Source organism: Capricornis sumatraensis, chromosome 10 (assembly GCF_032405125.1).
Source record: "Capricornis sumatraensis isolate serow.1 chromosome 10, serow.2, whole genome shotgun sequence".
Taxonomy (NCBI): domain Eukaryota; kingdom Metazoa; phylum Chordata; class Mammalia; order Artiodactyla; family Bovidae; genus Capricornis; species Capricornis sumatraensis.
Window position 1 is genome coordinate 40,089,717 of NC_091078.1, and position 18,101 is coordinate 40,107,817.

Below are 18,101 nucleotides of genomic sequence, written 5' to 3' on the forward strand. Positions count from 1 at the left end.
CACACATGTCTGATTCGGTAGCCCTAACTTGGTCAGGCAATATTTCAAAGAGAATTTGCGTAACTCACCTCATGATCAAAACCCGTAGACTTGAGTATTCAGGCAGAAATTTCCAGCTGTGTTGAATTAGGGCTGATGTCAAATTTCTGTCCTACTCACTAAACTGGAGAAGCATGATTTAAAACAGAAAGAAGGATTTCCTTTGTTGGGCAGGATTTTCTCATTAAAATGACTTTCTAAAAACATTTATCTAGAAAGGTTTATACTTGGATCCAAAAATGCATTCAGTTGCTAGCCTGAGCTGATGCCTGCACCCCACACACTGCTGAAAACCACACTCACAGACTCCATGGTCAGGCTCTCCAAGGACTTTATTACTTAGTGATTTTCCCATAAAGAAGACTATGTCCTTGCCTATGAAATTTGGAAGATATAAATATTTAAAGTTTTAAAACTAGAGCTCATATTGAAAGGGAAGGGGGGACTTCCCTGGAGGTCTAGTGGTTAAGACTTTGCCTTCCAATGCAGCGGGTGCAGGTTCAACCCCTTTTCGGGAACCTAAGATCCCACATGCCTCATAGCCAAAAGCCAAAACATAAAACAGAAACAATATTGTAACAAATTCAATAAAGACTTTCAAAATGGTCTTCATAAAAAGTACTAAAAAAAAAAGGGTAAGGATTAAATTATATTATAACAATAATTGCTTTGATAAGAACAAGTATCTGGTAACATTTCATCTGGCTACATCTAAAGTGATGAGAGAATCATATGTATCACACACACACACACACACACACACATACACACACATATATACACACATTATTTCCTGAATAAATGTATTTGGAATAGAAACTGTTTAGGTTACATTGTTAGTTAGGTAAGTACTGCTGTAGCAGCCAACTTTCCTTATGCAAGACTGCCACACCTAACAGAGCATATGCTTTCAGAAATGTTATTCATCAGCAGTGACCTGCTGCAGACTTGAGCAGACTGGCTCCACCTTGGGTTAAGTCACTGGATAAAGAACATTGAAATAGCTGATGTTTTAAAACGCTGACAAAAGTAGTTCTAAAGGGCAAGGCAGTATGATGTCTGAAATGATAACAAGTAGCAGGACAAGATAAACCTGATAACTGAGGTAAGAAGCCTTGCTGTGATTTAAAAATTAAGCTGAGGAAATCAACAAGTACCCTTCAGGACTATATCCCATGTGAGAAACACATTACGCTGGGCGATGTGCTTAAGGAACTCATCAGTATGAATGAATGGACAAAGAACACGTGAGCACATATATATATTCCATTACATATGTAATGGGGCACTACTCAGCCACGAGAAAGAATGACGTAATGCCATTTGCAGAAACATGGATGGACCTAGAGATTATCATACCAAGTGAAGTAAGCCAAAGACAAATACCTTATGACATCACTTATATCTGGAACCTAAAAGAAGATGCCAATGAACTTCTGCACAAAACAGACTCACAGACATAGAGAACAGACTTACGGTTACAAAAGGGGAAAGAGAAAGGAATAAATGAGGTGTTTCGGATTAACAGGGCTTCCCTTGTGGCTCAGCTGGTAAAGAATCCGCCTGCAATGGGAGAGACCTGGGTTCAATCCCTGAGTTGGGAAGATCCCCTGGAGAAGGGAAAGGCTACCCACTCTAGTATTCTGGCCTGGAGAATCCCATGGACTATATAGACCATGGGGTCGCAAACAGTCAGACACGACTGAGTGACTTTTACTTTCACTTTGGGATTAACATATATACACTACTATATATAAGATGCACAATAAGGACCTAATGCATAGCACAGGGGACCATATTCAATATCTTGTCATAATTTATAATGGAAAAGAATCTGAAAAAAACATATGTATCTAATGGAATCGCTTTTTAAAATTGGCCTATAATTGTTTTACAATGTTATGTTAGTTTCTGCTGTATAAAAACATGAATTATACATATGTATACGTATATCCCCTCCCTCTTGAGCCTCCTTCCCATGCACCCCTATCCCACCCCTTTAGGTCATCACAGAGCACTGACCTGAGCTCCCTGTGTTATTCAGCACCTTCCCACTAGCCATCTGTTTTACACACAGTAGTGTTACCCATTAACTGAAACATTTTAAATCAGCTATACTTCAATTTAAAAAAAAAGGAAAAATTAGCCATCAATATTTCCCACAGTTCGTGGCCAGGACCTGTGCTAACAGGGGAGGCCTCTGACTTGGACAGCCCCCTCTCTGCCCTACCAGCCTACTCAGATCCCTACTTTCCTTGGCATGTAATAAGGCAATAGCAATAGAGGCCTACCCATAAAAATATCTAATTCCTGCAGTGAAAGTCACAGGCTACATCACAAAGAAAGGACAGGTAACAGAGTATCTGCATTTATGGACTGCTGAGCCACAGCAGTACTTATGTTTCAGAATCAATTAAAAATCCTGCACTGCCCACATGCATCCTTACAAACCAAGATGGATCTTGAGCCTCATGATGTTTGTTCCGTTCTTAAGTTTCATCCCCTCTCCTATAGCTTGAGGTAAACCAGATGTGATTACCACCATCCATGAGCTTAGCTGATGCATTAAAGCATTTCCTTAGTTCAGTATTAAAATCACAGCCTTAAATATGTTCCTTTGGGCTGTTTTCCAAAATACAAGCTTGGCAAATACATTCCAGAAATGCTATATGGTTTTCCTTTTTCTATTGTTCACGTAAAGAATATTTACCTCGAACTGCTGTCCAATACCACAAAGGATATCTTTCACAATCTATTTGAAATCGATTTTGTAAGTATTCGTGTTTTCACATAAATGCTGAGTTCTGCAGTTGTTATGTAATGCCAACAAGCAGAGAGGCTCATGGTATGTCACTAACGGTACATCGTTACTACTCCATAAGACACATGTATTCACCCAAACATACAGACTATATGGTTACACCCTGAGCAAGTGGGTATTTCTTTTAAAAGCATCCAGATATTGTTGGTGGTAAGGAAAGCATCTGAAATATTTAGATGTCTGTCTTTAGGTCAGAACAACGGAGAAGGCAATGGCACCCCACCCCAGGACACTTGCCTGGAAAATCCCATGGATGGAGGAGCCTGGTAGGCTGCAGTCCATGGGGTCACTAAGAGTCGGACACGACTAAGTGACTTCACTTTCACTTTTCACTTTCATGCACTGGAGAAGGAAATGGAAACCCACTCCAGTATTCTTGCCTGGAGAATCCCGGGGACGGGGGAGCCTGGTGGGCTGCCGTCTATGGGATCGCACAGAGTCGGACACGAATGAAGCAACTTAGCAGCAGCAGCAGCAGGTCAGAAAGAGCTAAATCGTCAATTAATTGTCTTCAAGTATCTGCACACTGAGTCGGGGGAATATTCCCTGGAGAAGGAAATGGCAACCCACTCCAGTATTCTTGCCTGGAGAATCCCATGGACAGAGGAGCCTGGTGGGCTATAGTCCACGGGGTCGCAAAGAGTCGGACACGACTTAGCAACTAAAGCAACGAAATGACAAATCTGCATGCTTATTTCAAAGAAGACACTAAGAAATGAGTTCCAAATAGAACCATTAATAGAACAAAAGATATGGCTGAAAGAAGAAGTGGCCTGGTAATTCATGTATGTTCACTGGCCTGTGGTTTCTAGTTCCCATGAAAGGCAAGCTTTAGAAAGCCCTATTTCCTACTCTGGTCTGCTTCCTTTGGCACACCAATGTTGCATAAGGCCAAACTGTACTGGAACCTTTGGAGGAAAAATCTATTTGTAAATGAGATTGATAGCATCAGTGAATACCTAAACAATCTGTTTAACACAAGACTTCAGATTCTGGTGACGGCAGCATAACCTCTAAGGTCCTTCTGCATGAGAAAATGAAGACAGAACGCCTGTGGGGGGATTGCCTTTCAGGGGATGTGTCCTGCGTGTGTGTGCGTGTACGTGCGTGCTTGGTCATGTCCAACCCTTTGGGACTCCATGGACTGTAACCTTCCAGGCTCCGTTGTCCATGGGATTTCCCAGGTAAGAATACTGGAGTGGGTTGCCATTTCCTTCTCCAGGGGATCTTCCCAACCAGGGAATCAAGCCTGTGTCTCCTGCATTGGCAGGTGGGTTCTTTACCAACTGCGTCACCTGGGAAGCCCTGCCAGCCGCCTGTCGCTAAGAAGTACTGAACTACAAGCTCAGACTCAAATGCCAGCTTCCATTTGTGTTCATCTTAGATTAAAATTGTTTTGAATTTCTAAGTGTTTTTCTGTGGGTTATGCAACTATGAGACGACTAGAATCACTGCTTTGAACAGAGCATTAGTACACTTTGCAGAGATGTAAAAGCCTGGATTCAAAATCTCTCAGTTTCTCAAAGGAAACTGTGTACAAGCGTAACCGTCCTCACCACCCAGCCTGTGACCGGCCTCTCTCAACCGCTCAAGTGTTCATCAGTCAGTGACAAGGAATTTCCAAGGTGAAGGAGGCTCCGTAGGCCCCGAGGTAGTTTTCCTCAGAAGCACAGAACTATTTTTAATTAGTAGAAGAGGCGCCACAGTTAGGCCCTGGAGCGAAGAGAGTGGTTCCGTAATTTTCCAAAAGCAGGGAGAGCGGGCAGATCAGAGGCATCCACTTCCTCTCCTTGGGCAGGAGGCTGGCAGGCCGATAACATCAATTAACTGAGAGAAGCGGCAGGAACCAGTTAAATGGTGGCCTAGAAGCCCCCTCCTCCCACCTGAAAGGTGTCTGGGGCTCGGCGCCCTCCCCTGAAGCCAGGGGCCAAGGCCAGGGCCAGGGTGGTGCCGGTCAGCCTGCCAACTTCCCATCCTACTGACAGAGTTTCTTCTAAACCTTTTGGTGCCAGCCGTACTTAAAATTCTAATGACATAATTTAAATAAATACTATGTAAAGCAATGAAATATTAGTGGGAAGGAAGAGGAGTTCCTGTCTCCATCTAAACCATGTTGCAAACCTTGGGAAAACTCAATAATATTTAAGCAGGGAGGGACTGAGGACTGTTTTGTAAGTGTTCTAGAAATTTCCAGGCCTCTTTAAAGAAACACTAACTGGAAATTTGTTGATGCATTATTGGTGAGGTTTCTGCAAGAAGAGCCATGGGAAAACCCAGTCAGGAAAACCTGTACAAACGTGTGCCAAGCCTTGTTCTTATAAGTAGTAAAAATTAGTAGATAAACTTAAAAATTTCAATGCACATATATCATTTTTTACAATTCTCTGGCTTTTAAATCAATCAATCAATTACCAATCCTCATGGCAACCTAATTGCTTCTACTGCTCTCCTCTTGGAGGTAAGGAGGTTGGGTTTGCAACACAAAATACTAAATTGCCAAGTTTTCTGCTTTCTCCTCAAAGGCCTTAGACAGAAAGAGAAAAAGTAGCTAACGATTAAGTAAGCATTCTACCCTGGGGGTTGTCTCACAAATTTCAAGTGAGACGAGCTACCAAGAGCATGTCCATTAACAAGTGAACGGATAAAGAAGTTGTACATATATACAATGGACTGTTACATAAAAAAGAATGCATTTGAGTCTGTTCTAAGTGAGGTGGATGCTAGAGCCGGTTATACAAAGTCAAAAAAGAAAGACAACTATAGCATATTAATGCATATATATGGGATGTAGAAAGATGGTACTGCTGAAGCTATTTGCAGGGCAGGAATAGAGACACTGACATAGAGAACACACTAGACACAGTGGAGGCAGGAGAGGGTGGGGCGAGTTGAGAGAGAGGCACTGAGACATCTGCATCGCCACGTGTAAAGCAGAGCCAGTGCGAAGCTGCTGCATAACACAGGGAGCTCAACCAGGTGCTCTGGGACAGCGTGGAGGGGTGAGATGGGGTGTGGGGTGGGAGGGAGGTTCAAAGACGAGGAGACGTATGTAACTTATGGCTGATTCATGGCGATGTAGGGCAGGAACCATACAATGCTTTACAACATTGTAAAGCAATTATCCTCCAATTAAAAATACAAATTAAAAAAAAAGAGGACATGTAGTTCAGGCCCTGCTCTGTGTACCTTGCTTCACTGGTGAGGCTGCTGCCCTGCTGAGAGCTCAGGGGAGCCAGGAAGTGATGGGAAAGAGAGAGAAGCAAAACCGCATCTGCCAGGACTGGAGAATAAGCCCTTCAACCACCACAGATGTTTCTAGAATTATAAATCAGTTTAAGATGGTGAGGACACACTTCACCACATATTGGTTTCTTCAGCTTTCCTTTCATGTGAAATGGAATAAAATGAAATTGGGAGACACTGGCAATCATTTTTGGAGACCTATATAGTAACGAAAGGGCTTCCCTGGTGGGTTAGATGGCGAAGAATCCACTGCAATGCAAGAGACCTGCTGGGTTCCATCTGTAGGGCAGGAAGATCCCCTGGAGGAGGGCATGGCAACCCACTCCAGTTTTCTTGCCTGGGAAATCCCATGGACAGAGGAGCCTGGCAGGCTACAGTCCATGGTGTCACAAAGAGTCAGCTACAACTTGGAGACTAAACCACAACCACAACAATAATAACGAAAACTGTAAGTCAACTAGACTTCAACCACAAAACAGAAACTAACAGCATAAAGTCACCCTGTATCTTACTGCTAGTGCCCTTTACTGCAGACATCTTAACACCCTGGCTACTCAAATCCTGTGTGAGATGCTCAAAGCTGCTGGGCCTTTTTTAGCCTCTTTGAGCCTGTTTGAGCAGCTCCTGGCTGGGAAAGGAAGCAGCCGGAGGCAAAAGGCAGGGAGAGTGATGCTGTCCAGGGGAACTCGCAGAAGGGAAGCCCACTTTGTAGTAAAAACAGAAAGCACCCCAGCAGGACAGGCTGCAGACAGGAAAGAGAATTACGCAGGTATAACGGCCAGAACAGCAAGTACAAAAGAGCAACTTCAGAGTGGAGGAAGCTGGCTCACTGATTTCCCCAGCTTCTGTCTGGCCCCCATGCAATTTCTGTAATGTCTATAAAGCAGGGCCAACAGCAGCTGATTGTTTCCAGAGGCTGAGGCAACACTTGCAGGAGAGCTGTAATGAAGCTGAAAAAGAAGAGGGCTCTTACCATCGAGGAAGCACAAGTGAAAATTGGCCCTTCACCCTGTGGCCAGCTTCCTAGGTAACAAAGCCCAGAGCAAATTACTGTGCCTTAATGGGCCCAGTTGTAAAATGGGGGAAATGGTGCCGAGAAGCCCGGTGGGACCCTAAACACAGCAAAATCTCTAATTAATGACAAAGTACTTGTGAGAACCGGTGCAACCGAAATGCACGTACCCACGTGGGGCAGATAAGCACAGGCAAGGCTTTGAAAATCCATCTCCCTGTGGACCTCCAGAAGAAGTCAGCAATTTTTCATGGAAGATTTAGGTTAGAAAGTAATTAACTGCCTTCAGGGCACCAGGTTTCAAGAGAGAAGCCAGTGTGGGGTGGCCAGACCCAGCAGGGAGTTCCACAGCAAAAGCAACTCAGTGCTACCAAGCAAACAGACACCATGGCCTCAGGATAAATACACGAGGAGCCAGAATCCAGTGAGTCCCTGGAGACCAAGGCAGGAAAACAAAAGCACCTTCCTCTGAATGAGACCCTTGGTTATTGTTCCAACTTTCAGGAGCTTAGAAGCCTTCATCCAAATACAAACAAGACTGTCCCTTTACGAAACCTTTCTTACTTGAATATCTTCCACGGATTCATTGCTGTCTTTTCTGTCAATAAAAGAAGCAGGGTATACTATTTTAAAAAGGTCTTAGAGATTGTGGTGACTGCCATAAAGAGTGATACACACACACACACAACTATGAGTTAAGCCTGTACCACGTGTCAAGGCTTCCCTGCTGGCTCAGATGGTAAAGAATCTGCCTGCAATGCAGGAGACACAGGTTTTCAATCCCTGGGTCAGGAAGGTCCCCGGGAGAAGGCTACCCACTCCAGCATTCTTGCCTGGAGAATCCCACAGACAGAGGAGCCTGGTGGGCTGCAGTCCACGGGATTGCAAAGAGTCGGACACGACTCAGCAACTACACTGCTTCCACCGTGTATGTGTCACTCACGCTTAGATGCATTGTTTTATTTAAATCTCCACAACCTTCTTTCACGAGATATTTTTCATTGTCCTCATTTTTTGTTTTGTTTTTTAACAGATGAGGAAACGCAGTCTTTATTCAGCCCAGTGGCCTCGGCTCTGCTCATCTGCTGTACTGCCTTCCAATAGCCTTGAGACAAACAACCAAATCGAACAGCGAGAGCCTCACTTTTAACATATGGAGGTATTATTTTTTAAATTACAGTCACTTTTGTAACATTACATGCAGTAAAAATTTTGGTGTAAAATTATAAATTTTACATAGACATAGGCACTCAGTTATGCAGAGACGTCCCAGGTGAGGCAAGTGGTAAAGAACCTGCCTACCAGTGCAGGAGATGGAAGAGACGCAGTTCAATCCCTATGTTGGGAAGATCCCCTGGAGGAGGGCGTGAAAACCCACTCCAGTATGCTTGCCTGGAGAATCCCATGGCCAGAGGAGCCTGGAGGGCGACAGCCCATAGCATTGCAAAAAGCCAGACACGATCGACGTGACTTAGCATGTGCGCACGTGCACAGCTGCATAGCCGCTACTACACTCAAGACACAGAGTAGTTGTCTCACTGCCGCCCCAGCCCCAACGCTTTCATGTTGCTGTTTGTGACCGGTGCCCCTCCCCCCACCCCCACCAACCCCTCATCCCCACCTCTCCGCACCAGTCCCCGGCAACAACTGTTCAGTTTTCTGTTTCTATAATTTTGTCCTTTTCTGAAAGGAAGCTCAAGCGTTCCAAAGATGCCCACCTTCCTCTCGGACTAAACCCCAGAAAGCAATGCAGGGCCAGTACATGGAACATGAAGGACACAGAACTGGAGCGTGCCCCTTGCATCAGAATATTCTTCGAAGCTGGCCCACTGAGACAGGCCACAAGTTTTCAACAATGCTAATCAAAAACGAGGTAGCCAGGCTTTTCAGGGGATTCCACCTGCAGGGCCTCGGCTAACAAAGGAGTTGAGATCATCCACAGCTCGGTGTAGAGGCTCCTTGTGTGAGGCCAGCAGGATTCCAGAGAATGACAGCAGCTTGCTTTCTCATAAGGTTGCTCAATGAAAATATATGATCAAGTATCAATTATCCAGGAAAGTCCAGAAGGCGTTGACTGTAAGCACAGGTCATCAGAGGGTGTGTGCTCTTAAAGACCAGGGTCCTGCAGCCAGGACAGGGGCGGGGTACCCACACGGACATGTTCCCTGGTGAGCAGTGGCAAAGACCCAGTGGCACACCTAATGTCAACTGTGAGACATGGATGTGGAATGACATGTTCCTCCAGATCTGGGTGTGCGTTCTCAGTCGCTCAGTCATGTCCAACTCTTTGTGACCCCATGGACTGCAGCTTGCCAGGCTCCTTTGCCAATGGAATTTTCCAGGCAAGAACACTGGAGTGGATTGACATTTCCTCCTCTGGGGGATCCTCCCCACCCAGGGATCGAACCCATGTCTCTTGTATCTCCTGCACTGGCAGGTGGATTCTTTACTACTACACCACCTGGGAAACCCCTCCTCCAGCTTCACCAAGGTTTTATTTTCTTTTAATATTCAGAACACCTGGGAATCTGGCCAGAAAAGTGCTCTGAAGCCTCCTGTCATGGCACCAAAACTGGAAAGAAATTCCTAGAGCCCTTTTGTTGAAAGGATCTTATTAAGGCTAAAAGGGAAAGTGAGCGAGGAGAAGGGAGAGAAAGGAGAGATGAAGCAGGGAGGGGAGGGGTGGGGAACTCAGATCTCTGTGAATCTAGGTCAGCCCTGGGGTAAAACAATGAATAAATCTACACTTTAATTTTTAATGCATATATCACAGGCTATATCTTAGGTTTTTTAAATGAAAAGAGCAAATTCTAACATTCATTATGATCTTGCTTTGGCAAAAACAGTTAATGGAATATATACATATATTTGTTTGATTCTAATGAATAAATATTGTAGGATATGTATTCTAAATATAGAATTAAATATAGATAACATATATAATATGTATACAGACAACAGCTACATGTGATACATGATATGTAGACTGTGGGCTATATATATACGGTAATTATATATTAGTTTATATATTCTGACTAGAGCCATGAAATTAGAATAAAATAGAACTAAATATGCCAAAAGTTTTTTTTCATTCTCCTATATATTAAACAACTTATGTAAAATTTCTACATCATTTTGAAATCATGTTAGGAGTTGTTAAAACTTTAAAGAGTTTGGGTGGTTCAGTGGGAAGCCCACCCAGGATTTACTGCTCTCATTTGGAGTGTGGTCCCAAAGCCCCCCTCAGAGTAAGAATCCTTAATCCTATGAGGATGGACAGACCTCTTTCTGTTCACTGCTAGCACTGTGAGGAGAGGGGGTCAGGTGCACCGTCCACTCTTCAAAGGCTTGCAAAGGGGTCTTCCTTTCCTCTTCAGGGTGGGACCTCGGGGGGCTGGCCAGAGCCATTGTATAAGTACCTCCCCCTAAGTCATCCGTCTGTCTCTCATCTGCAAACAGGCTGCCCCTGGCCTCCTGGAGCTGCAAGCTCTGGATAAGCAACCGACAAGCTTCCAAGTCAGCTTCCCACACTTTTTCAAGCAGCGGACACTTGCAGCTATAAGGCAGAGAAGAAACAAAGGCATAAAGATTAATTCAGTGCTGTTTCATCATACCAAACCAATAGCTCTTCCACCTGGCTAAGAAGTTAGAGTGAACAACTTACTTTTACATAATGATGGATTATTTCAACCAGAAGATCCAGAGGGGCCAAATTCGTATACCATCAAGTAACAGTGAAATAAGTATAGTCCTTCTTAGCTACTTGGTCTGTAGGGATATCCGAGATCCTAAATATTTTTCAAGACTCAGTGGTTCAATACAACAACCCTACTCACGTTTGCCCTCTTGTCTTGCTGCCTTCACTTGAGTCCCTAGACTTGCCCAGCTCCCTCAGGGCAAGCGCTTTTTCATCTGCTACTTCATCTGCCTTGGACTATAAGAAGACTCAGCCAGTCCCTCCTAAAGGAGATCAGTCCTGGGTGTTCACTGGATGGACTGATATTGAAGCTGAAACTCCAATACTTTGGCCACCTCATGCAAAGAGTTGACTCATTGGAAAAGACCCTAATGCTGGGAAGGATTGAGGGCAGGAGGAGAAGGGGACGACAGAGGATGAGATGCCTGGATGGCATCACCGACTCAATGGACATGGGTCTGGGTGGACTCCGGGAGTTGGTGATGGACAAGGAGGCCTGGTGTGCTGCGATTCATGGGGTCGCAAAGAGTCAGACATGACTGAGCGACTGAACTGAACTGAACTTCATCTGCCTAGCTTGTCCCTCCCTGACCTTTTCCCCTTACCGACCCATGTTCATCCAGGCAACGTAAATGAGTGAAGCAGTGCAAGGGTAATATAAACCATAATAGCAGTCAGCCTGCCTCAGTAACAGAATGTAGTAAGAGAGACATGTACTCTTGCTAGTAGGAAGGACATATCCCTTTACAGGGAGCCCTTTCATCAGCTCAGGCCAGATAAAGCTATGAGGAGTGTAGACTCAATGTCCACAAAAATTTTGATTTTAATGGAAAGCCAAAAGCCCCAAATTTTAAATGAAAACATATTTTTCATCATCCATTCAGCTTCAGACTGAACACTTTCTATACAACTATCTTCCACTTATTAATCTTTCCTTCCACTGTGTCTAATCTGCTTTTCAAATGTCTTGTGTTCTAAATTTTGGTTATTTTATCAGTTATATAATTTCTGTTGACTTTTTTTTTTTTTTTACGTTTCAGTTCTCTTCTGAAATTATCCACCATGTCCTCTTATCTTCCTAAATATATGGATCATCATTATTTTAAAGCCTGTAACTATAAATGATGTATACAAAAGTAAGTAAGGAAAAATGAGACAGAAGCTATATATTAGAAGAGCAATTGATGAGAATTTTCAGGTAATTGACAAGGGACATCAAACTACACATTCAGATAGAATCTCAAAGACAGGAGAAGCAAACTTAAAAACACACCCAGGTTCATCTTAGTCAAACTGCTGAACAACAAAGACAGATCAGATCTCTTAAAAACAGATGGAGGGAAAAAAAGACATTCACTTCAAGGAAGCCATAACATGCGTGACAGAAATGGTGTATGTATGCCAGGAGGTAACAAAGCAACATCTTAAAAACAGTGGGGAAAAGGTAACATCCTATAAATTATACGATTATTTTAATTTCACTCAAAAATAAAAGTTTAAAAAGGTATCCTCAAATAAATAAAAATGGAAAGAATTCCTTGCAGTATATGCACAATAAAGGAAATGATCCCAGCTGGAAGCAAGGACATGCATTATTGTTGTTATTTAGTTGCTAAGTCACATCCAGATCTTTTATGACCCCATGGACTATAGTCTGCCAGGCTCCTCTACCCATGGGATTTTCCAGGCAAGAATGCTGGAGTCGGTTGCCATTTTCTTCTCCGATCCCAATCCAGGGATTGAACCCACAACTTCTGCATTAGCCGGTGATTCTTTATCACTGAGCCTCCGAGAAAGCCCAAGGACATGCATTAAGGAATGAAAACAATGGAAGAGTAAATATGTGGCTAAATTTAAGTGACAGTAATATAAAAAACAGCAATGATTTCTTTGGTGATCTAAAATATATGAAGACTTAAAATACATGACAAAGAGGGAATGAAAGGCATGAAAATAGTTTCAGGTCCTTGAGTTTCCAGAAAGTAGTAAAGTGCTCAATGTATTAAATTTTAAAAACTCATGGATTCATATCGAACTCCTTATGGTAATCATAAAGCAGAGAGATTTAGAGAACGTATAACTAATGAGCCAATATGTGACAGCTTTAAAATTAAAATATACTAAAGTATTGGTTTAATGAAAGCAATAAAGATAGGAATGAATGTGATATAGATAGGGAAGATGGCAACATTGAACTCTTCATCCCTAATATATTAGGAATTACATTAAATATAAATAGATAGATGCAGTATTTAAAAGTCAAAGATTTTAGACTAGAATAAAAAAAATCAAAATCCAATTCCATGTTGCTTATAAGACACATACATCATTAGATAGAAGGATACAAACAGGTTGCAGACAAAAGAACGGAAATATGTCACGAAGGCATAAGAAATACAGTGTAATGGGTAAAGGACAGCCTGTTCAATATACTCATGTCAACTGGATTAATATCACTATACGAATGGGCTTCCCAGGTTGTTCAGTTCAGTTCAGTCGCTCAGTCGTGTCCGGCTCTTTGCGACCCCATGAATCGCAGCACGCCAGGCCTCCCTGTCCATCACCAACTCCCGGAGTTCACCCAGACTCACATCCATCGAGTCCGTGATGCCATCCAGCCATCTCATCCTGGGTCATCCCCTTCTCCTCCTGCCCCCAATCCCTCCCAGCATCACAGTCTTTTCAAATGAGTCAACTCTTTGCATGAGGTGGCCAAAGTACTGGAGCTTCAGCTTTAGCATCATTCCTTCCAAAGAAATCCCAGGGTTGATCTCCTTCAGAATGGACTGGTTGGATCTCCTTGCAGTCCAAGGGACCCTCAAGAGTCTTCCCCAACACCACAGGTGAAAAGCATCAGTTCTTCGGTGCTCAGCCTTCTTCAGAGTCCAACTCTCACATCCATACATGACCACAGGAAAAACCATAGCCTTGACTAGGCGGACTTTAGTCGGCAAAGTAATGTCTCTGCTTTTCAATATGCTGTCTAGGTTGGTCATAACTTTTCTTCCAAGGAGTAAGCATCTCTTAATTTCATGGCTGCAGTCACCATCTGCAGTGATTCTGGAGCCCCAAAATATAAAGTCAGCCACTGTTTCTACTGTTTCCCCATTCCCATGAAGTGATGGGACCGGATGCCATGATTTTCATTTTCTGAATGTAGAGCTTTAAGCCAACTTTTTCACTCTCCTCTTTCACTTTCATCAAGAGGCTTTTTAGCTCCTCTTCACTTTCTGCCATAAGGGTGGTGTCATCTGCATTTCTGAGGTTATTGAGATTTCTCCCAGCAGTCTTGATTCCAGCTTGTGTTTCTCCCAGGTTGTGCTAGTGATAAAGAACCTGCCTATGAATGCAGGAGACGTTAAGAGACCTTGGTTCAATTCTTGAGTTGGGAAGATCTCCCAGAGGAGGGCACAACAACCCACTCCAGTATTCTTGCCTAGAGAATCCCAAAGACAGAGGAGTCTGCTGGGCTACAGTCCATAGTGTCGCAAAGAAGTGGACACAACTGAAGCAACTTAGCATGCACACACCATAGGGAAAAAAATCTAATCCATGATTATTGGCCCACACTAAGCAAACATCAATTTCAGGTGGACTGCAGATCAAAATGAGAAAAAGGAATAAAACTTCTAGAAAATAATTCAGGCATATCTTGCTTTACTATGCTTCATTTTATTTTACTTCACAGATAGTGTGCTTTTTTTTTTTTGCAAATTGAAGGTTTATGGCAACCCTGCGTCAAGCAAGTCTATCAGCACCATTATCTTTTCTTTTTTTAAAAAAAAATCTATTTATTTTTAATTCAAGGACAATTGCTTTACAGAATTTTGTTGTTTTCTGTCAAATATCAACAAGAATAAGCCATAGATACACCTATGTCCCCTCCCTCCTAAACCTCCCTCCCATCTCCCCCCCAATCCCACCCCTCTGGGTTGATACAGAGCCCCTGTTTGAGTTCCCTCAACAGTAAATTCCCATTGGCTATCTATTTTACGTAAGGCATTGTAAGTTCCTGTACTCTCTCCATACATCTCACCCTCTCCCTCCCCAAATCCCACTGTGTCCGATAATCTGTCCTCTAGGTCTGTCTCTCCATTGCTGCCCTGCAAATAAATTCATCAGTACCATCTTTCTAGATTCCATACATGCATTAGATTATGATGCTTATATTTCTCTTTCTGACTTACTTCACTCTGTACGATAGGCTCTAGTTTCATCTACCTCATCAGAACTGACTCAAATGTGTTCCTTTTTACAGCTGAGTAGTATTCCATTGTGCATATATATACATCACAGCTTCTTTACCCATTCACCTGTCGATGCACATTTAGGTTGCTTCCATGTTCTAGCCATTGTAAATAGAGTTGCAGTTGACATTGGGGTACATGTGTCTTTTTCAATTTTGGTTTCCTCAGGGTATATGCCTAGTAATGGGATTGCTGGGTCATACAGTGGTTTTATTCCTAGCATTTTTTTTTTTAAATAAGGACTCTCTCAGAGATAGTGCAGGTTTGGTTCTAGACCATGACCATAAGCCTACAATGTCTCTGAGGTGTATCTGAATAGGATAATATCTTTATGACTTTGCGGTAAGCAAAGATCTCTCAAACTGGATATAAAAACTACTAGCTATAAAGAAAACAAGTAAGAAATTTGACTATAAATATTAAGAACTTACATTCATCAAAAAACAAAGCCATTGAGAGAATGAAATGATAAGCCACAAAGTGGAAGAAGTTATTTGTAATACATACAACCAACAAAAAACTGCTTCCTGACTATAAACAGGACTCCCACAAAACAAGAAAGAGACAGACAACCCAATTTTGGCCAAAGACTGGAAAAGATATTTCACAAAAGAGGGGATCTAAATGGCCAATGAGTCCTTTATGAAAAGATGTACAGCAACATCAGTCATCAGGAAAGTCCACACTAAACTACAGAGCGAGACCCAACTGAGAGAATCAGGCATGACTGAGAGCACTCATGCGCATGTGACACCTGGGACCCCAGAGATGACTGGTCCTCCCCTATACTGCTGGTGGGAGGACGCATGAACGCAGTGCCTTTGAAATCTCGCAGACAGATGTACTAATGATGAAAGCATGTCAATCATAGGACCCAGCACCACAACTCTTAGGAATACATACCTTTCACGAGTATATATTTAGGACGTGTGTTAATTCACAGTAGTCATTTCTACAGTCACTATGAGCACTAAATTGGCAGATGCTGAACCACTGCTCTCAGAGGAAATGCAGGGCTAGCTTCCTGTCAGCCTTTGGTTGCAACATTATCATGGGCTTCCAGGTGGCTCAGTGGGTAAAGAATCTGCCTGCAATGCAGGAGACACAGGAGACATGGGTTCACTTCCTGGGTCAGGAAGATCCCCCGGAAGAGGGCACAGCAACCCACTCCAGTATTCTTGCCTGGAGAATCCCATGCACAAAAGGAGGCTGGTGGGCTACAGTCCATAATCACCAAGAATGAGACACAACTGAGCACACTTGCAATCTTGTTTTATGGGTGTTCCTGTTTTAAATATAGTGTTGATCCATTAACACTAGTCCCATACAGAGCACTATAACTCCTGCCCGAGAAAAGCTCACCAACACATATGCCCTCCGTAAGGCACATTACAGTTTTCCTGCCTTTAGGACCATCAGACAGCCCTTCATCACTATGCTGGGGAGGGAGCCATCTGAACAGCAAAATCACCAAGAAAAAGCACAAAGATGTGAAAAACATGGCACTAAAAAGTCAGCAAAAAGGGGATGTCTCGACAGTATGGCAACTGTAACCAGAAAGCAGGGCACTGTCTTGTTCAGCCTCAGCTGGAATCATGCACATCAAGTGACTCAAATTTTTAGCCACTCTGGGCATGTCCTTGAATAACAGGGAGAACTCTGATTTATATTGATTTGGGGGCTACAAGTAAATTTCTGTAAGTAGACAAACTCACAAATTCAAAATCCACTAATAACGAAGACCAACTGTATGTATGATCAGACAACATTATTTGTAACAGCCAAAACCTGGGAGGGAAAACCGATGTCCATAAATAGAAGAATGGATTAACTGTGGAATGTCCAGTCACTGGAATTTTTGCAAAGATGAACAAATTAATACAACCTGCAAGAATATGGATGAATCTCAAAAACATAAGCTTAGACAAAAAGGCAAAGAGGAGGTACTATGATTCTATTTGTTTTTTTTTTTAATTTAAATTTATTTATTTTAATTGGAGGCTAATTACTTTACAATATTATACTGGTTCTGCCACACATCAACATGAATCCGCCACGGGTATACACGTTTCCCATCCTGAAACCCCCTCCCACCTCCCTCCCCGTACCATCCATCTGGGTCATCTCAGTGCACCAGCCTCAAGGATCCTGTATCGAACCTGGACTGGCGATTCATTTCTTATATGATATTATACATGTTTCCATGACAATCCCCCAAATCATCCCACCCTCTCCCTCTCCCACAGAGTCCAAAAGACTGTTCTATACATCTGTGTCTCTTTTGCTGTCTCGCATACAGGATTATCGTTACCATCTTTCTAAATTCCATATATATGCATTAGTAAACTGTATTGGTGTTTTGTTTTATATTTTTAAACATGAAAAATTAACCCATGGTATTCGACATCAAGATGGTGGCTTCTTTGGAGAGAAGAGGAGTAATGACAGCGAGAGGCATCAGGAGGCCTGCTGGCATGTTAGAAGCGTTTTTTATTTGTCAGTGGTGCTGGTGATGGGTATGTTCATTTTGTGAATATTCATCAAGCAGTATGTTCACAATGTGTGTACTTTCTCATTGTGTTATATGCAGTCTAAAATAATAAAAAGAGGTGGTCCAGTAGTTAGGGATCCAAGTTTCTACTTCAGGGACAAGGTTCCATCCCTGGTTCTGGGAACTAAGATCCCACGTGCTGCATGACGCATCCAAAAATTTTTTTTAAAGAGATAAAATAATAAAAAGAGAGAGAAAAGACACAGATTTCCTTAGCCACATCCTGGATCAAGAGAGCAGGAATAGGGTCTTGTACACATGAGAAGAGATCATCCTTATTAGAAACACTAGACTCTATTTTCCAATTTCCTAATTGTAGCCAATCTGATGTGTGACAAGTAGTATCTTGAAGTTGAGTTTCTCCACTACAGTCACTTATTAGACACTCAGATTTTCTCCTGTGAAATATCTCTCCTGATCCATTGTCAGTTTATTCCTTTTCTGGGTTCCCGATCCTTCTTCTAAGGTTTTCACTGAAAGTGTGAAAAGTG

The 18,101-nt window shown here is 42.8% G+C and overlaps 1 protein-coding gene across 1 annotated transcript in view; it reads right to left on the minus strand.

Moving 5' to 3' along the window:
* DISC1 (DISC1 scaffold protein) overlaps positions 1-18,101 on the minus strand; it is a 362,163-nt gene that overhangs the window by 18,058 nt on the left and 326,004 nt on the right. Inside the window, exon 11 of the mRNA XM_068983084.1 lies at positions 10,398-10,671. Within this exon, the coding sequence (XP_068839185.1) occupies positions 10,398-10,671 (274 nt within the window). The remainder of the gene's footprint in view (positions 1-10,397; positions 10,672-18,101) is intronic.